At 43.5% G+C, this 20,973-nt stretch overlaps 1 protein-coding gene across 4 annotated transcripts; it reads right to left on the bottom strand.

The window, feature by feature from the left end:
* Nucleotides 1-742: 742 nt before the first annotated feature.
* Nucleotides 743-18,538, bottom strand: LOC108922486 (NACHT, LRR and PYD domains-containing protein 1b allele 3). Of its 4 annotated transcripts, none has more exons than XM_018732660.2 (17): nucleotides 17,953-18,538; nucleotides 8,106-8,137; nucleotides 7,235-7,264; nucleotides 6,967-7,002; nucleotides 6,857-6,889; nucleotides 6,597-6,626; nucleotides 5,937-5,984; nucleotides 5,729-5,772; nucleotides 5,497-5,552; nucleotides 5,150-5,367; nucleotides 4,656-4,906; nucleotides 3,957-4,091; nucleotides 3,379-3,514; nucleotides 3,204-3,251; nucleotides 2,952-3,023; nucleotides 2,451-2,726; nucleotides 743-2,303 (listed from the first exon to the last, which is right to left on the bottom strand). In XM_018732660.2, exons 1-17 carry the CDS (start codon nucleotides 18,000-18,002, stop codon nucleotides 2,278-2,280), a joined length of 1,521 nt encoding a protein of 506 aa, XP_018588176.1. In that variant the 5' UTR covers nucleotides 18,003-18,538; the 3' UTR covers nucleotides 743-2,277. The 4 variants fall into 4 exon arrangements, with proteins under 4 accessions (XP_018588176.1, XP_018588177.1, XP_018588178.1 ...); XM_018732661.2 differs by having other exon boundaries at nucleotides 5,497-5,549; XM_018732662.2 differs by lacking the exon at nucleotides 8,106-8,137 and having other exon boundaries at nucleotides 17,953-18,537.
* Nucleotides 18,539-20,973: the final 2,435 nt, after the last annotated feature.

Raw genomic sequence — 20,973 nt, 5'->3', positions numbered from 1 at the left:
TAGAAATAAAGGGATATGACGTACTGATATTAGCAACTTTACTATTTTATGAGGCAATCCTTAATAAAATGCATTGAAAGAATGTGAACTGTGCTGTTGAAATGTCTTTAAAACATGACTTCAGATCACCTACTCTGTGTCCATTTTAGAAGACTCAAAGCCACCAAGACCTAGAATTTCAAGATGCTGTTACGGCACCTTATTCTTTTGCTAGCAACCAGAAGGTGGCCATGCTCACATAAGAGATGTGAGAATACAGGGAACAAGATAAAAGCCAAAATGCACTTTTGGGTGTCTACAGATGGAGTCCTGTTATGGCCTACAGTATGTCAGATCACTTTGGTTGACAGAGTTAAAAATTCTTACAAATGTAGTGTGCTTGAGGGGCAAAGGATTCATTAGTGTGATAAACTCATAGGCTGCATGGCTTACCTCTTCTTTCACCACTTTCCACCTTAGTCTGTCCAAAGCGTATACCTCCCTCCCCATTGCTCAAAAGAATGGAGGCTAGACCCAATCCAGTAGGTTTTGTAGGAACCAACACCTTATATTCTGGGAGTTTTCAGCCCAGCTCTGACACAGTATATCCATGATTTTCTCCCTCGGTACCAATCAATCTGGGATTTGTCACTTTGCCCCTCCCACAAAAAGTAGTACATCCTTTTACATTGACCAAAAAACGATACTTAAAAAAAGGAATCAAGAATTGCTGCAGTCCAAGAATGTTCTCATGAAAGGGTATCAAAATCATAAATTTTATTTGGTCAGAACAATGTAATGCCCAGTCAAGAAGATATGAAAGTATAAAACCAAGTGTGTACTTAATGACATATCATGGATTTGCAGTGTAATACACTGTCCAATAACAAATACATCACATCCTAGCATAGTATTCATGTGCAACCCTGTGTTGTATTCAGCACTACAACACTTAAGTGGTCTTTAAACTCTTCAAAATGCATCTTGTTTGAAAGGAATGATACACTTAACAGAAAAAAACATCTTCAGTCCTGAGAAGAAAAAACCTCAAAGTTTAAAGGAAATGCATAGTGTTTCTCCAGGCCACCTTTAAATTAAGAAAAATAAATGCTTATGGGAATTTTTCTGGCTGCTTGAGATTATGCCACATATGTACAGTACCCATAGCTCTTTAGTGACCTGTCTTAAATGCTACTGTCCGTTTATACGCAGTAAACAAGGACTGTTGAGGCTCAGGGAATGTCAGCAAAATTCAAGCAAAACATCATGACCGAATGCAAGCCACACTTTCCTGCACAACAACAAAACAAAAACATACATCCATGTAGCAAAGAATAAAATCACAGAGCACCAAAAAGTTACCTGTTACAAAAATAATCAATTAAAAATATATGTATACTGCAACTGAAAACTCCTTTGATTTTCAATCAGTCTAATGCTAGCTGTATAAAAAGTGGCTCTAGTAGGCTGCAGACTGGCCACACCTCATCTCCAAAACTGGCAGCTGACCTGGGGACGGTTTGCTAAAGGTGAACAAGCACCAAGGTCGGCCAATCATCCCATTAAAGGCCCTATAAAATATGAACTGTGGATGCCAAATGAGACTGCTGAAACAGATGGGTGTTTCAGCAAAACTTTTTTTTGAGGAAACTCCTGAAAGCAACTATCATTACAGCGAGGAATTAGAGTTCACTTTTCCTTGATGTCTTTTTAATTTGCAATATTGCCAAAGTTCTGGAAGTTTCGTACATTTGTTATTTAGAACCAAAAGTTCATTTGTACTCATTTCGCTATTAACTTTAGAAATGAGTTTGTGTTTAGTATTAATGTGTAAATATAGGGGGAAGTAATCTTGTAAATTCACCCACTGCCATTTCCTGCCTAATCACTCCTCAAACCCGAGACACTCCTGCATGTCACAGTGGTTTTCTCCACAGACTTAAAAGCTACACATGCTCAAATATGTACAGAACTTTCAGGTTTGCTTATAACTGCAAAGACAGCATCACTTAGTGCAGTTATTCTATGTATATAAAAAGGCATCTTATCCAGGGCAACAGGATTATATCTGCCTTTTACAAAATGAATCTCAAGTTTCAAGAATAAGTTTCGTTATTTCCAAGACAAGTCTGGAACAAAAGGTATTTAACCTGCCATCTGCAGAGTCCTGCTTATCCAGGTGCAGAGCCCTCAGTGCCACAAACTGTGACCCAAATGGCACTGTTGGCGTTGCTGGAAAAATCCTTCTGGTTGTTTCCCAAAACAGAACAACTAAGAAGCACTTCCAGTTTCATCGTGTCACAAAGAATTATTGGCCAACATGTCTAAAAAAAGAGAGAGATCAGAATTGTTAGGCTGCAGGTTGTAAACCAATAGTTCCAAGTCAAAAGACGTGTGCGGTACTTTAAATCAACTGCCCTCCCACTGTTCCTGTCCCATAAAATCTCTGGCATACGAACTGCAGCCCTTACCTTCCAACACATCGCGAACCCCATTGGGCACGTCCTTCTGGTTGAGAAGACTCTGGAGGCGTGCCACATTGGCATCACCCTTGGCCCGCCGGCGCCACAGGTCTAGCATCTTGAACTTGCGCATAGTGAGGTCCTCATCCTGAACCTCCTCAATGTCCTGCATGCTCAGGCTCAGGTAACAGATAGCCACCTGTTTCCACTCCTTGCCCATTTCCTTGGCGACCATCATCAGCTGCTGGTCTGTGACATCTGTGTTCTTTGCATTTCGTACCCCATCTGCATTTGGTAAATGGTCACATCAAATCACATCAGGCTGCGAACCCCAGACCCACCAGAGAGCAGGACCCAGCCAAACCCGCTGCACTACCACACCCCCTTGCCAACTATGAACAGGCATGTATAACACTAATATGTACTAAACAGGAGAACACTGTGGCACAACATGAAGATTAACAGAATACCCCAAATAAAAGCATGAAATATAAATCTAGCAACAGTAACCTGGCATATCTTCCCATTTGGTCCTCTTATTGGAAAGCTCCTCCTCTGAGGTGCTGCTGCTTCTTTTTCGACCTGCAGGACAAAGGAAAATTTCGTTTACTGCAATATGCAACGTACCTGCCAAAAACAGTAGTATTGTCAATAAACTGAATTAAAGCTACATATAAGATGCATAGTTTTTGTGAAGTAACTACTACATTCAACTTAGGAATTCTGTCCTTTTTTTTAAAAAAAAAAAAGAAAAGAACTCACTCTCTGTTCTTCTTCTGGGTTTTTCAATAATATTGTCCTCACAATCACCTAAGTTAAAGCAAGGAAACAATCAGAATCATCACATTTTAGTTTGAGTTATGACTTATAATTTTAGCCTAAACAACTCCTCAGAGAGCAACAAGGGAAGCTCAGCAGGAAGGGAGGACGCGTGTACCTTCTCGGAGCGTGGCAGTCCACACTGTTTGTCCTGAGTCAGCCTCAATGAGGGAAAGCTTGAAGGGTGGTGGCTGCTCAAAAAAGGCCTCAAAGTAGCCCTTGATTTTCACCACTGCCATCGTGAATTGCAAATCCTGCAAGAAACAGGGACATGTGCACTGGAGACTGGCTGCAGGGATAGACCATATCCCCAGGTGGATGTTCTAGATCCCATGTTTTAACTACACGACCTGGACTCAAACTGACAACGAACATCACCTTCTGTTCAATGGCATTGTACCATTGTTCCAATACTCACAAATCAAGGCAAAGGAAGAACCAAAGCACAATTTGTTGCAATTCCATAATCCACATAAAAGCAAATAATTGGTCAGACTAAATGCTCACTTAACATGCCTTTGAATTCCATTTCCAATTTCCCGTTTCACTCCCCCCGTTCCATACTTTAACACTGTTACATTTATATCGCTCTCTCTTCGGCCTGTCTCAAGGATTACATCCCAAATCATAACCCTTGTCCATTTAAAAAGGCATCCAGTAGCAAACTGTAATAAGAAGTGAATCTTGTTCTCCTACCACAGGGGCTATCTCGCCCTCTGGCTCGCTCGTAAGCCGGTACTTCTTATTCTCCTCCAGCAGCCTCTGACACGTTGGAGGCTTCTCAATTTTCACATACTTCTTCTTTGAGTTTCGCACCTCCTTCGAGATGTCCTACAAACAGATAAAATCACCTTATTAGAATGCAAATTAGAATCTGAGAGGCAGAATGTTTCTATGGCTTTGGACTTATATTTACAAAAAATTTAAAAAACATACATCGTTGTACCAGTTGAATTCATGTGCTTTTTTTGCCAAAACCGCAACTTCGGTAAACGTGCAAGTTTGTTTCTACAGTCAAACACAGTTCTACACAACTGAAAATTCGTAGGGTTTTCCCCACATATGATTACAAAACCACAAACAGCAGGCGTGATGGTTTCTCAGCGACTGCAGCTTAGCATTTGAGACTGCCGGAAAGAAGGCGCAAGTGACGTCACCACAACCCACCCCTTTCCTGCACGGAGGCCTATGACTGGGCAAAAATATGTTCCCTTCAACAAGGTACACTCTTAGACTTCCCATGTGACTTTCCGACAACACAGACCAAACTTTGGCTTTGTATTACATCATCATGATGCACTAGGTTGATGGGGGCGGGGGCGTGGGGTTAGTGGCTTACCACCATTCTCCACATCAGCCCATTTCTTTTGTTATCCATAGTCCCACTGCTTTTACCTTTATGTCCGAGTGGTTGTTGGTGGCCAGGTACACACGGAAGGAGCAGGATGAGCGTTGGCACACCTCCTTGTAAACCAGGACCACCCCATGGTGCTCTGCCAGCTGGGGCGTCTGTACAATTGGCCCCACAGGGGACAGGGATGTCACCGTCCATTTAACATGGCTCCCAGAGTGGTCTACAGTTGGCTCGATGAGGGGACGGCTGTTCTTCACATGGAGGACACTGAAGGTCACCTTGCTTTCCTGATCTTTAAGAGGAAACAAAAAGGGGGCAAGTGATGAACTGGACGAATGGATGAAAGGATAGTCATTGAGTTAACACAGTAGTTTATGGACAGCAGGTTTTGAACATACCTTTCCTCAGTATGGTTTATACCATTGCAAGTAACGTTTCCATTTAATAAAATATCTTTATCCAATAGTAGTTTATAAGCACCTGCATGGAACAGTCTGTATTATGTAGTCACTCCCAGCTGTGCCCCAGCCCTTACCAGCAAGGCACAGAGTGTGAGGAAACTGGACTGACTTCAGGATGGACGGGTCACATTCGATGTTAAAAATTGGACCAGCAAATTTCCAGGAATCTTTCAGGAACATTCCAAACTTGCTCCATGACAAAGTGGAGTACTGGATTTGGACCTTCTGAGAGACCTCAAAAACCAGGCCTGTGACAGAACACTTGTATGTCCCCTCATCCTCCAGCATTAACCTGGCAGAAAGAAAGACAACAGCTGACAATACCCGATATCACCAGCATTCTGATGGCTGAGTGTTGGTTTATACTACTTTAGGAGACCTCAGGTCATACGCCACAAACACAAGGAGTCAAAATACTTACTGCAGACGGTCACGGGAAAGTTTTCTCGGAGTTACAGAATCATAGTTTTCATTCTGCTGGAGTGATAAAGCTACTGTTATAAACCTGTTACTCATGGAAGATACCTCACAGTTGTCATGATCCTAAAACACATCCATGTATTTGGTGAAAGCATTTAACTACACATGAATAAACACTAAGTATATGTACTCTACTTGTAAATCAGCCTGCTGCTAAAGAAAAGCAGACTTACCAAAATGGCTTTGCACCTCTCACAACAGGGCTGGGTCAAGGCCACTGAAAAGACACAGGGAAACAAGGGTTCAGACATTTCATTTAAGAGCTGACGTGTCACACCAAACTGAGCAGCAGAGTTTCAACGCCAGGTCAGAAATAACCATGAATGACCATACAGTCATTTGATTGTGCTGTTCCTAGAATATAATAATTCAAAAAGGTACCTTCTTCACTGTGCTCTTCAGCTTTAGGGTCCACAGCTGTATCCTGATCTGCAAAACGTACAAACATTTTCAAAATTAACTCTATATATGGACATTTTAAATTCCAGAAACTGCTTCAGTTATTTCTGTTGTGCAGTGGGTCCTCAGCTGACTGACTCATCCGAGACCAGAAGTCTGTTCATACATCATTTTAGAAACTCCAAGGTATGAAATGGAGTTTCAAAGTGTATTTGAAACTTCACTTTTGCAAGATCACTTTTACCCATAAGTCACAATCACAAACGTTTAAAGTGTAAATGTCCTTCAGTTTATTTACGTGCTCAGTGCGGTAGAAGTCTTAGACGTTTTAATAATTTCACTTAGCACTTTGGAACGCCAAGCATGAGCTGTGAACTTTGTGGAACTGAGATTAATTTTTCTAGTGCAACACTCCTATTCTGCTTAGATCCACTTGCTAACAACAGACCATATAAATACAAAAAACACAAAATTTCTAAATTGATGCGTGAAGGCTACTAAAAGTAAAACAACTGGAAATGTTTGTTTTCAAAAACTTGTCACTCGAGCCGTTGTTACTTGTGGAGCCGGTGGGCTTATTTTATATTGACAAAACAAACAAAAATATTCAGATTCATTCTTTCTCCAGCATATTATGCTCACCTGGATCACCAGCTGCAGCATCAGATTCATCTTTTTATAAAGAGAGAAAGAGAGAGAACTGAGAAACGGAACCATAACCGACAATGTATCTGCACAGTGAAGACTAGCAGTGTATTTGGTTACACCCATAACCAGCCAGGTCTTCGATGAGTTGCGTTTACAGACATACAGGCACTTGAGCATTAATGCATACATGTCCTATGTCTCTTTATGCCCTGAAAGGATTAAAACGAATCATATCCTCAGCCTGCTTATTTTACCTCCAGGGTTGTTAGCCTCGGTGGAGCCCTCATCTGGTGAAAAAAAGAAGCAGCATTAGGAGCTGCATAGAGACCACAGTGTCATCTCAACTTAAACGCAAACTACTCACCAGATTCGTCCTCCTCAGAGCTTTCCTCTGTGCTGTCTGTGAAGAAAAATTTCTTGTTTAGTGTTTAGAGGTAACAGCTGACAATAAACCAGACATTTTCCAGAAGTTAAGATGCAATATCATTTAACTTTTGTTTGGGCAGGTTTCATAAGTTGGGTTTTACAGAGATATGTCCCAGAGGAACACACAAGCTTCCAACTGCATTAATGGATTTTAATTTATTTAATTACTGGAATGCAATTTTCAAAAGTATTAATATATTTCTTACCAGAGCCATTTTCATTTTCATTCAGAATGTCTGTTTCCCATAAAAGAAAACAAAAATTTACATGTTAAATGAGTAGTCCCATAATAGTCAGTTTTAGCCAAACTGAGGCTACCTGAGGTCAGCATTTATGTAAAAGCTGTTGTCATGGCAACAACAGTGACATCTAAATTTAGACTGCTGCAGATCTCAACCTCAGCGGTTTATTTTCAAGGGATGCAATGAGTGACTGCCAGTACCCAGTGCTGAACTCTGTCCTCGCATACAAGTGTCTTTCTGCTAAAGACTAAATCTGACACCACTTTTTACCACACATCCCAAACAAATCCAGTTTTTTCCACCACAACCCCTGTGCTATGTTGATTAACATGTATCTGGTAAGCAGATGCTTTTAGTGAGTGACTTCCAAGGCTTTCAAACTTTTTTTTGTAGCTGGATTTTACTAAAGAGCATTGAGGGAATGTGAACCAGCAATGTTCTCCTACTAAGTCACTTCTTACAGTACTGCGCCACCTACTGCACTCAGCCTAGCTGGAGGCCTGGGCCGTAAAACCTCCAACAACACGTCCTCCGTGGAGCCACCACTCGCATCCTGCTCACCTTGTGGTTTGCCTCACCTCAACTACACAGATAAGCAGGACTGACTGTACTCCTGCTCCAACGCCAGAAAGTTTTACATCCAGGAATAAAGACAAAGGAAGCTTTTTCAAACAGAACACATCTGCATTCCAGCAGAAACTGCCGCACCACGGAAAATATCCGCAGCTGGAAGCTTAAAACCTCACTGATACAGGAGTTCACCAAAGAGATGAAGGAACGGCATGTAGTGGAGCTGGTCCACGTTTACTGTCAGTACATCAGTGCAGACACCCACCTTTTGCATCCAGTGGTGAAACGTCTCCATTACTGTAGGGGAAGGGGGGAGGGGGGAAAAAAAAAAAATCTACAATTAGCCTTCATCTCCTTTACGGTGGTAGTGAAGAGGCACCTGAAGGAAGGAAGACTAGGGAAAGAGTCTAAGAACAGTCTAACAGCTGCCATGGTGACAAGTTGCACAACTATTTATTACAACACAACTGTAAAAGACAGTGGTGCTGCACAATGTTTTGTACAGACAAAATCATGACCATAAATGTATGCCATCTCTGCTTCAGATCCTTGCCTTAATCGTAATCCAAATGCTCTTATGTGTATCTATAGTCAACCACCTTCTTACGTCCCTTTAACGTACTCTTCCCAAGCACTAAGACGTATGGTGCCTGTTGTTCTACCTTAAAGGTTATTTAAGATCCCTGAGACCAAAGCCAGTATTTATTAGCACTTTATGGAAAAGGTACGGAGAATTTTTACTGTAAATAAATCAGTTCTGAGATCAGGGAAGGTGGCCAACACCAAGGCCAGGCTGGACCTCAAAACACAAACCTGATTCCAAGTGATACCAAACATAAGGCACAATGACAAGGAATCTGAATTTCAGCTAAATCCGTACAGTTTAAAACTGTTTTTTTTAAAAAGGACAAGTGAACGGCACAGTTCTTCTCAACCTCTCTTCCTCTCAAGAAAAATTGACAAAATTAATTTCCAAGAGCAAAACTTGGCTTTCCATATGGAAATAAAAGTGGGGGAGGGGGGTGGACAGCAGGACAACAGAAGGCAAAGAGGAGTGCTGGGGAAGAATGTGTCCAACCAGGCCGTGCTCCACACTTCTCGTGAGTCACACACACTGTGCCTGGGGCACAACAACAGGATGTCAGGAAGCTGCCAACCCTCCGCACGCAGGACAATGCCCCGCTCTCTCCCGGGGAATCCTTGCCTCCGCCCCACCCACTACCCTGACCCACTGTGATTCAAGATAACTAATGATAAGCATAGTTAGTCATTGCCCTGCACAGTGAAAGGTACTACTGTTATCTGCTTAGGTACTCTCTTCCCATTAGAAATAATAAAAAACCTTTGTCTGAATCAAGCTGTAATGGATGTTGACTGGCCGATTAAATTGGCTGATATGTAAATATTGTCCAAGGGGGGCGGTGGCGCAGTGGGTTGGACCAGGTCCTGCTCTCCGGTGGGTCTGGGGTTCGAGTCCCGCTTGGGGTGCCTTGCGACGGACTGGTGTCCCGTCCTGGGTGTGGCCCCTCCCTCTTCAGCCTTCCGCCCTGCGTTGGCGGGTTAGGCTCCGGCTTCCCGCGACCCCGTATGGGACAAGCGGTTCTGAAAATGTGTGTGTGTGTGTGTGTGTGTGTGTGTGTGTGTGTGTGTGTGTGTGTATAAATATTGTCTCTAGAGTTATTAAAATACTGTAGTGGATTTCAGTGACTAGACAGATGGAAAAGCTCCAGGTAATAATGTGCAACTGGAATGTCAAAAAACAGAATTAGTTCAAAATTAACATTCTAATATTTTTGACTGAAAGAGCAGAAAGTATTAACAGTTAAAATAAATTGACAATTATAATCGATTTAAAGTATTTTGCAACACTGTCCAGACATTAAGGTACAAACACATCACTGGGTTGTTCATGTTAAAATGAATCCGAGTCATTATTTTGCCGCTTACGTGACATTTTTATCTGAGCAGCTTTGAATTTTTATTGATACAGGGATGTGTTTTAATGGAACAACTGGGGTAAGTCACTGAAGGGTAGGGTGATGGATCATTTCTGAGAATCAATAAAGCAAATGGGACACAAAGTCTGTATCCTTTACCACCATGTTACCTGGAACTTTTGCCAGTGATCCATGGAACAGGTGCTGTTTTTCGTAAATCCCTGCTTGCAGTACTCCTCACCAATAGGCTAGGTAGGGTGAGTGCCAGTGAGTCTAGTTTCACTCATGCTGAGCACCAGCATGACTGTCATGGTAAGACAGGGTAGAGAAGTTTCTTTTTAATCAGTGCATGTCTGTCTATTTTTTCCTGTGTCTGCCATCCAAACTCCCCACACCCTGAGCCAGATTCAAACCTACACCCAAACATACAGCTCAGGATTATGAGGCACCAATGCTACCCCCTGCTCCACTAGAGAATCAATTAAACGTACCCTGAAATGATATAGTAAGAGCACTTCTGTATAAATAGGTCACTGTAAAATCGATTTACATTTATTCATTTAGCTGACGCTTTTCTCCAAAGCGACTTACAATGTAAAGGTTGCAGTTATTAAAGTTACAAGCTTACAATTACTAATTTTTACAGCTGGGTAATTTTACTGGAGCAATTTAGGGCAAGTACCTTGCTCAAGGCTACTACAGCTTGAAATGCTCAAAGCATAACCTATTTCAAGACCATCATGCAGAGAAATGTCAACACAAGGAAAAACGCCCCCTTTTCAAGCACAGACTTGCAAGTGGGTAGCTAAACACCTTAAGGCCTGATTCCACCAAAGGAGAGATGGAGTGAGTATTTAGGATAACTCAAACCAAACAAGGAGCAGGTTCTACAAGCAGAGCAAGTAGGTCACCCAAAGTGTGTTTTGTATATTACTCACACAAAAATAAACAGCTTGAGGTCATGTAAAATACTGAGATAGTATCAAAGATTAGAAATTTTTGTCAAAGTCATTTTCCAGTAAAACAAAGGAATAAAGTTGTTTATTTTTGTGTAGGGGTAAACATTCATGTTTCATGTTGACCCCATGCTGCCGACTCACAGGTATTAAATGGCCCATTAACTAACACAACTCTGTCAAATCATTGACTCCCACGCGCACTTTACTGTTCCTCTTAATCACTCTAAAAGTTTACAGTTCCCTAACAACAACCAGCCAAACAGGTTCCCACCTGGAAGAAAAAGTTTTGAGCTTATGACAGTGTAAATCTTTAATGACATGAGTGCAAAACAAACTCCAACAATGTACAGCAATCCCCACAATGCACAATAGTCAGAAAAAAAAGACTACAAAAAGTAAAAAAAAAAAAAAAAAAAAAAAAAAAAAGACTATAAAAATTGCCCCTATACTAAATTTCACTGTGCAAATAGACAAAACAAAGACGTAGTGACCACTTAGGATCTTCTGAAGCTCCTCATTAGTTATAGTTTAATGTATGGCTTGGTCATCAGCATTTTAAACAGAAAAAAAAATAATATTTTGTTCATTGTCATTCATTCTTTAGCTCATGCCTTCATTAATATTTACAGTTACGAGCTGATGGGCAGTAATTCCACAGGAGAGGGAGGGAAGGATCATGATGGGCAGCTCTCCACTATCCATCCCTGCTATGACAAAATAACGACAACCAGCTTCTAATACTTCAATACTGATCAATATGGGCATATTAGTAGCTGGTCTGAGACACTGCAATGGGAGCACAGCAAGGGGGTAAGAACAGCAGGATGGTGAATAGAGCTCTGGTGAAGGACATTTTCTGTGCATGATTCAGTTTCTCTTCTACATTCTATCTTAAAAGGGGCCACATCATTTTGTTTGGTTAATTTAATAAAACCCTTTGATTTTGGAAACCTGTGTCCTGCTGTCTTTGTCCTGTTGATACAGCCACCTCTATCCCATAAACAAACAGCCAGACAGTACAGGCTTCCCTCACTTAACAAGCATAATTTGTTCCTGACGGTCTTCTCACAAAACAAATTCTCATAAAAAGACTCTTATTACAATTAACTTAACCAGGAAAAGTAGAAAATTGATTCCTGAGCCACATAAAGGTCTCATTACTTCAAACATGCAAAATTCTTGCCTTATGTTTTAAACATTGTCCAAAATATCAGAACTGCTGTGAACACCTTTAAATCCATACTTGAGACCCACAAGTTACATTTACATTTATTCATTTAGGAGACACATTTCACCAAAGCAACATACATCTCAGAGAAATACAACGTGTGCATTACATTAGGAGAAAGAGAGACATAGTTGCAGACGTGTGATTCTTAAGTTAACTTAGTTTGTTTCTTTCCACTATATGCACCGATGTTCATCGCATGAGTAGGTGTATAAAACTCAGAATAGACGATTCCTGATTGATTACCTACCTACAAGTTTTTTTTTTTTTTTTTAAATGTACACAAACATTTATGAACAATACAGGAGTAGCAACTGTGTAAAGGCTTATCTGGGCATGATCATAAAGTTATGATGCATGAACATTTACACCTTACATCAGCTTGACAGGTCATGGGCGAAGTGAGTCTAGAAGAGGTGAATTTTCAGACCCTTGCTGAAGGGTCTGAAGTTCAAAACTGCTCATACACAACACATCTACAAGCTCATTTCTTTAACCCCTTTCCTCCTTATTTACCTTACTATTACTTTCGCTTTTTCTTTTGTTCTGTTGCTCTTTTGTCTAGCAGCAGGTACCTCAGTCATCACTTCATCTGAGGCATCTTGAGATTGTAAATGCATCTTGGGAAGAAAGTGAAGCACCCCGAGGAAACCCACACAAACAAGGAATAATGCAAACTCCATACAGACTGAGCTGGATTCAAACTTGCATCCAAAAGTACAGCCTAGTGCAAAGTTGACAGCAGTTAATTGGTGCACCACTACTGCTAATGGACCATGTGTTGTCCAGCAAGAAGGATCACGCTGATGAGACACCAAGAGTGGACCAAGTGCGTCTCAAGTAAAACACGTGACGTATGATGTTATCGGTGCTCTGACTGATGCAACAATTAACCTTTGGAACTATTAACAGGAAAACCACAGCAGCTTCCTGAAACACAACTGTCGCAGACAAAAGGGACATTTGCAATATTGACCTGTAATTGCATTTCACAAAGCAGCAATGAATGGTTCTTTTTAGTCCCCACATCATTATAGGCCTGCCTAAAAACCTGTGCTGACCAGCTGGCCCCTATCTTCACAAAGATCTTCAACAGATCACTGGAGATGTGCGAAGTTCCTTCCTGCTTCAAACGCTCCACCATCATCCCCATCCCAAAGAAACCCAAAATCACAGGACTTAATGACTACAGACCTGTCGCCCTAACGTCTGTGGTCATGAAGTCACTTGAAAAACTCGTGTTGGACTACCTGAAAGACATCACTGGACCCTTGCTGGACCCCCTGCAGTTTGCTTACCGAGCAAACAGGTCTGCGGATGATGCAGTCAACATGGGACTGCACTACATTCTACAACATCTGGACAAACCAGGGACTTATGCGAGAATCCTGTTCGTGGACTTCAGCTCAGCCTTCAACACCATCATCCCACACCTCCTCCTGTCCAAATTAACCCAACTCTCTGTGCCCACCTCCATCTGTCAGTGGATCACCAACTTTCTGACAGACAGGCAGCAGATAGTGAGGCTGGGAAGATTCTCATCCAATACTCGCACAACCAGTACTGGCGCCCCCCAGGGATGTGTGCTCTCCCCACTGCTCTTCTCCCTGTACACCAACGACTGCACCGCAAAAGACCCCTCTGTCAAACTCCTGAAGTTTGCAGACGACACCACACTCATCGGCCTCATCCGGGATGACGACGAGTCTGCTTACAGACAGGAGGTCCAAGAGCTGGCTGTCTGGTGCAGTCATAACAACCTAGAGCTGAACACGCTCAAAACAGTGGAGATGATCGTAGACTTCAGGAGAAACACCTCAGCATTATCCCCACTCACCATCATGAACAGCACTGTGGCAACAGTGGAGTCATTCAGGTTCCTGGGCACTACCATCTCACAGGACCTGAAGTGGGAGCCCCACATAGACTCCATTGTGAAGAAGGCCCAGCAGAGGTTGTACTTCCTTCGTCAGCTGAGGAAGTTCAACCTGCCACAGGAGCTACTGCTGCAATTCTACTCTGCAGTCATTGAGTCCGTCCTCTGCACCTCTATAACTGTCTGGTTCGGCTCAGCTACGAAGTCAGACATCAGAAGACTGCAGCGGATAGTTCGGACTGCTGGAAGAATCATCGGCACATCCCCCCCAGCTCTCCAAGAACTGCACTCGTCCAGAGTCAGTAAAAGGGCGAGCAAAATCATTCTAGACCCCTCACATCTAGGCCACTTCCTCTTCGAACCCTTGCCATCTGGCCGGCGCTACAGAGCACTGTGCACCAGGACAGCCAGGCATAAGAAAAGTTTCTTTCCTCAGGCCATCTACCTCATGAACACCTAAATCTCTCCCCTAGAGAGTAAACCGTGCAATACATAATGCTATTTATATTTATAACTATTTATCACATTTCTCTTACTCACACTCCCTTGCATTTGTATCTAGTGACTATTTTTTGTATATTCGGTACTTTATATTTTTAAATATTTTTTATCCCTTGCTCACATACTCTATCTTTTCACCTGTCTTGTCACTGTCATTCTGTCTGTGCTGTGTAGTTCCTGTCACCAAGACAAATTCCTTGTATGTGCGAACATACTTGGCAATAAAGCTCGTTCTGATTCTGATTATATAACTTTGTGACTGTGATGTGCCATCACTCGTCAAAGAAGAATCAGTCGACTCCATGGGTCCTATTCGGGCAGCATCCTGAACTGCGTGGGAAATGCGCTACTGAACCGGTTTCGCCAAGACACTGTGGCACATCTCTCACTTTCTCTCCCTCTCATCACACTCCCAGGGGGGGCGAAAAAAGTTATTAATTCTAAAGTGGAGTCATCGGCTTGGCTGTTTGCAGCCAAAGATGAAAAATTACTTTAGCATCTCTGTTTTTCTGTAGAGCCACAGATCATCATGTCAAAAGCCAATCAAATGAGTGACACTTGTCTCGTGCAAGTGTAAAGTAACATTTCTTATGCACTCCAAATAGACCACTACTACTGGTCCTAATGACTTATCTGAAGATGAACACTTGTAAGCACAAAAAGTACTTAATTGAGGCCTCCACACAGCATCTATCGTTTATCCAGTGCAAAGCCCACTCCAGCTAAGGGCAAATGTGCACACATGAATAACCAGAACACAGAGCATTTCACAGAGTTAATGCGGGGAAACGCTGTCCGGTCAGTTGCAGTTTCATCCCCCTTCCCCTCGCCGAGTTCCTCTCCCTACCCAGACCACCCGAAGAGTCTCAATTCTTTGAGTAAAGAACAAACATTTGAATTGCTTAACATCCCTGAAGGGTCGATGTTTCACTTAACACATGGAGGTTTCATAACTGCTAACTATAAACACTCTTAATTTACTACCACTTTGTAGCATTCAGAGATGTCTTGTAACCTGAATGTTCCGGGTCGAATCCCTGGCTCGAGGTATATACCCTGCTGAATAAATGAGTATATCAATGTAAAGTTGACTATATAACACTGTAAGTCCCCTTAGACAAAGGTGTGAGATTAAAAATGCCTAACAATAATAACAAGGGATTCTGCTATCTTGTTGTCGGATAACTACACCAAACCAGTTTTTACTGCACTCAACAGACCACGGTGATTTGGCACTGCATTTTGGCAAACTGAACTAGGGGATAATGTTTCAAAGCCAGCCTTGTTACAACAGTTTTATATCCAGTATAGTACTGGACCAAGCGCTAATGGCACCAAGATCACTGTGACACGGAACGCCACATCTCCATGGGCTGCACAATCCGGAAGAGTTCTGAGCTTGGTTTGGAATTAACTTTACCTAGTTTTTAAAAGGCAAGGTAGGTAAACCTTCAATGGCTCAGGCTTGCATTATTTACAGTACTTTTTAAATTAGTGGTAACTAAAAGTTTGTTTTAAAAGAATTCACCTTGTATGCAAGTTTCCAACAACATCCTAAGGAACTATTTGTTACAGAAGCCTGTACTCCAGAGCAATAATACTACTTTTGAGTGTATCTATATAAAATGAGTCACTCCTTTAACCCGTGCAACTTTTAACAGCTTCTGTCAAACTTCCCGCTAACTGTTCACGTTAGAGCATGTTATGATACACTATTCTGTACTGTCTAAAAACATTAATCTATTTATTATTAGCGGTTGCTGGAGACGTAGTGGTTAGAGCTACTACTTGTGTACCTGGAGGTTGCAGATTCACATCCCACCTCCAGCTGTAGCGCCCTTGAGAAAGGTACCTACCTGAAATTCCTGCAGTAAAATTACCTAGCTGTATAAATAAGTGTCAGATAAATTAATAAACGTAAATGTCAAATTATGGTTAGACCATGGGTTCTTAACCTGGGCTCAGCAGGTTCATGAATGCAGATTTGCTTTGAAAATAAAAGGTAAAAATAAGAGTATTACTATGCTAGTACTGTCTGTGAAATCAATCTGTGTAAAGGAAATCCATCTTCTCCGACTCTGGACGTTTTTAAGAGAGGTGTTAGCTTTCATCCCATTCTTCATGTACTAGAAGAGGTTCAGGTTATGGGACAGCTGGTAGCGTAGCGGTTAGACCTTTTGTACCCAGACGTGATGAGTTTTAATCCCACCTCCAGTTGTAGTACCCTTTAACAAAGTACAATGCCTAAATTGCACCAGTAAAAATTACCCAACTGTATGGATGGGTAAATAATTGCAAGTGGCTTGACATTATAAGTTGCTTTGGAGAAACGTGTCAGCTAAATGAATAAATGTAAAGGGTTCAGAACCTGGGGGGCACGGTGGCGCAGCAGCTTTGGCCAGGGCCTGCTGTGTGGTGGGTCTGGGGTTTGAGCCCCGCTTGGGGTGCCTTGTGGCAAACTGGTGTCCCATCCCGGGTGCGTCCCCTTACGCCCTGCGTTGCTGGGTTAGGCTCCGGTTCCCCGCGACCCCATATGGGACAAGCGGTTTAAACACCATGTGCGTGTGGGTTCAGAACCCCTGTACGAGAGAGGTTTAAAGTCGCAGGGTGGTTTGTGGTGTATTTGCTGTGGACAGAGACCAGTAACCTGCAGGTTGTCTGTTTCAATCCTGCTCCTGCCAGACTCTCTAAAACAGCTGTGAGCTGCTTTGGACAAAAAATGACTGACTAATTGCATCTGGCCATTTTGCATACATACATACACACACACTGGAAGCTGAGGGCCCTGCTTTCACCCTAGAAATGTATGGCAGTTGGAAGATTGAGACTCACCCCCCCCCAAAAAGTGCACTTTTACAGGCCTGGATACTCAGTCACCCCAAATTGCTGTAGTGAAAATATTACCTACTACCAATGGGGAATAACTGTACCTACATTATCAATGTAAGTCGCTTTTGAGAAAAGCATGAGCTAAATAAACAAGTGAGCTATAATGTCTGACGAGGCATCTTAGTTTGCTCAGCTGCTGGGGGTGGGATTCGAACCTGCGACCTTTCTGGGTCCACACGGACAGCAGGCAGCGATGATAAGCACCGCGCAACCAGCTATCCCTAAATCTAATGGACTACAGTCGTCCCTCGAGTGTTCACCACAATATTTACCACAGACACACCTTTTTTTCTCCATCGTCTTGCCGCGAGTGTCTCCCCGCCTGCACAACTGACTGAGTAGCGCGAGACAAAAAAAAAAGCGCTAATAATGGCGCCGAGCCGCGCATCTCCTCTCCAGCTCAGGCTCAGGGCGCCTCAACCCGGAAGACCCCCCACGCCTCACCTTCGCCGCTCACTCACACACCTCTCTCGACGGGACTTATTATAATTCACTATTATCATCAATCCCTATGCCGAGCCGCTAACTCCTGCAATCGTAATTCCACCTTCTTCTCTCGTATAAAATGCTCCCTCCTCGTCGCAACGCAGAGCTGAGCACGCGTCGCGCCCCCAATACTTTATTACTTCGCTTTCTCAGCAGCGCTCGGTCGCGCTGCCTTCTTCTTCATCACATTGCGGCCGCTTGCACTGCAGGTCACACTGCGGCAGAGAAACGCTCACCCATCTTCGAGGGCATCGGCGCACGCGAACGCCGTCATCTTCGCCACCATCGCCGCGCGTCCGCTTCCACTCTTTGTTGGACGCCTTTGTTCGCGCCGCTTCGCTTCCTCTTCGCATTTAACTTGCAAAGGAGGTCGCGCGCGGAACCCACGGGCGCACCTGTGCCACGCAGCCCTCCCGTGTGTCGCCGCTGCCTCAGGTGTCCTGCGAATCAATGTGTGACGCGGCTGCTCCCAATCCGCATGCAAAACTCGAGTCCGCAGAGCCACGCGGGTTTTGTTTATTTACCCCAGAACGTGGTGCCTGTTACCCGCGCTCGGCCGCCTCTCTCTCTCTGTCCGCGTTTACTGGCCAACGCTGAAGAAGGACGTGTTAACGCGGTGTTACGCGGGCTGCGGTGATGTAAACAATCAACGTGCAAAAGAAGAGGAAAACGTAGCGTGACAGTCAGTGTCACAAACACGAAGAGGGAGATCCCGCCTCTCCTGCGTGTCCCTTGCTGTGGGAGGAGAGCTCTGTCTCCCGCTCTCTCACCGTCCAACCGCTGCCGTCTTCATGGCGGGTCCTACTGCGGAGTCTCTATGAGATGTCTGTGAACGAGACTCGGTGCTGATCTGAGATCAGGGCTCCTGGGCAGACCGTGCCGTTCCAATAGGTGAACGGTGAGTTTCAGTCTGATCTGAGATCAGTGCAGATGGACGTGGGGAAGAAGAAGTCCCCAACTTGTCACTGCTGCCGACAGGTCTGATCTGAGATCAGTGCTACTGGCGAGCGCATCCCTGCCCAAACAGTCAGTGGTGACTACGAAGCTGATCCGAGGTCAGTGCAGCTGGATTTGAGGAAGAACATGTCAATCATCCAGTCATGGCTTCCTGTGAGTCTTTTCTGACCATAAATGAGCGAAGTTGTATGGACCTTTTTGCATTTACGTTACAGTTTTTCATTTAGCTGACGCTTCTCCAAAGCGTCTTACAATGTAAAGGTTACAGTTATGACAAGCCTCCGATTATTTACCCATTTATACAGCTGCTAAATTTTACTGGAGCAATTTATGGCCAGTAAAACTCCCCTATTTTTACATTTTTGTGGTTTAGAGGAGTTTGTCAAAAGCAACTATGATACCACCACGAGAGACTGTCCCACAACTGTTCAAGTGACAAAACGCCATGACATTAATGGCGGCACGGTGGCACAGCGAGTAGCGCTGCTGTCTCACATCGCCTGGGTGGTGCGAGAGGATGTGGGTTTCCTCCGGGTGCTCTGGTTTCCTCCCACAGTGCAAAGACATGCTGTTCAGATTCCCCCACAGTGTGTGAGTGCCACAGAGAGAGTGTGTTCCACTGATGTATGGATGAGTGACCCAGTGTAAGTAGTGTATCTAGCAGTGTAAGTCACCACGGTGAATAAGGTGTGTGGGCTGGTAACACTACATAGTATCCATTGTAAGTCGCTTTGGAGAAAAGTGTCTGCTAAGTAAGTAAATGTAAAACCAGCTGAGTGACCTGGATATTTAACATATAACTATTCTTTGGCTGGGGTGCGGTGGCGCAGTGGGTTGGACCGCAGTCCTGCTCTCCGGTGGGTCTGGGGTTCAAGTCCCGCTTGGGGTGCCTTGTGGCGGACTGGCGTCCCGTCCTGGGTGTGTCCCCTTCCCCCTCCGGCCTTACGCCCTGTGTTGCCGGGTAGGCTCCGGTTCCCCGTGACCCCGTAAGGGACAAGCGGTTCTGAAAATGTGTGTGTGTGTGTGTGTGTGTGTGTATTCTTTGGCTTTCTTGCTCATTAAATGCGGAACTGATCTTTCTTCAGGATGTTGTGTACACTGATGATGAATTACAACAGAATAAACGCTTTTGCGACTTTATAAATCAGAATAATGTGATAAATTACATATCTATATATCTTTCCCTGAAGCACAATTCCCTTAAACGCATATGACCGTTCATTAACAGAAAAAAAGTATTTCACAGACCTTTCAAATATTCACGTTATTTGGAGCGTGTTTCAGTGTTGTTGTAGTACCGTCTACTGTCCACGTGGTGGCGCCTTACTACAGGTTGTGATGCGAGCACAGAGAGGAAGGACGCGGACGCTCCCCGCCTGATGACGCGAGTATAATAAGCGCGTCTTATAATGAAAGGACGAGTATCGGGGTAACGTACGGTCAGATAGGTTTGTGTTTTTCACCTACATTTCTTGAATCAGCATAATGAATGACACTGTCAAATGCAAGGTAATATTTTGCAAACCCCAACACCATTATTATCCAAGACCTTCTGATTCACCCAGAGAGAGGCAGAGATTTATCAAGCTATATTATTATTGCATACAGAATTCAGAATTCATACAGAATACTCATTATTGCGGGGGGGCGATGGCGCAGTGGGTTGGACCGGGTCCTGCTCTTCAGTGGGTCTGGGGTTCGAGTCCCGCTTGGGGTGCCTTGTGATGGACTGGTGTCCCGTCCTGGGTGTGTCCCCTTACGCCCTGTGTTGCCGGGTAGGCTCCGGTTCCCCGTGACCCCGTATGGGACAAGAGGCTCAGAAAGTGTGTGTGTGTGTGTGTGTGTGTGTGTGTGTGTACTCATTATTGCATACAGAAAAGGACTGATGCTATAGATCTAAAAAGAAAAGGGTATTTTGTGCTGTTTTACCTTTTCTTGGGCTCGTGTTTCTGTTGGTCATGTTTCATTTGTCCCTTTTCTCCTCCAGCTTTGTGTGTGCGATGTAGATGGAGAATCAGAATCAGAACGAGCTTTATTGCCGGGTATGTTCACACATACAAGGAATTTGTCTTGGTGACAGAAACTTCCACAGCGCAGACAGAATGAATGACAGTGACAAGACACAGATGAGAAGATAGAATATTTGAATGAAGGATAAAAAATATATAAAAATATAAAGTACACAATATACAAAAAATAGTCACTATACATTATATGTATGTACAGGTATGTTCTATACAAATGCAAGGGAATGTGAGTAAGACATGATGTGATAAAAAGATATAATTATAAATATAAAT

This window comes from Scleropages formosus, chromosome 10 (assembly GCF_900964775.1).
Source record: "Scleropages formosus chromosome 10, fSclFor1.1, whole genome shotgun sequence".
In the NCBI taxonomy this organism is placed as follows: Eukaryota; Metazoa; Chordata; class Actinopteri; order Osteoglossiformes; family Osteoglossidae; genus Scleropages; species Scleropages formosus.
This window is presented reverse-complemented; position numbering and strand designations above follow the sequence as displayed.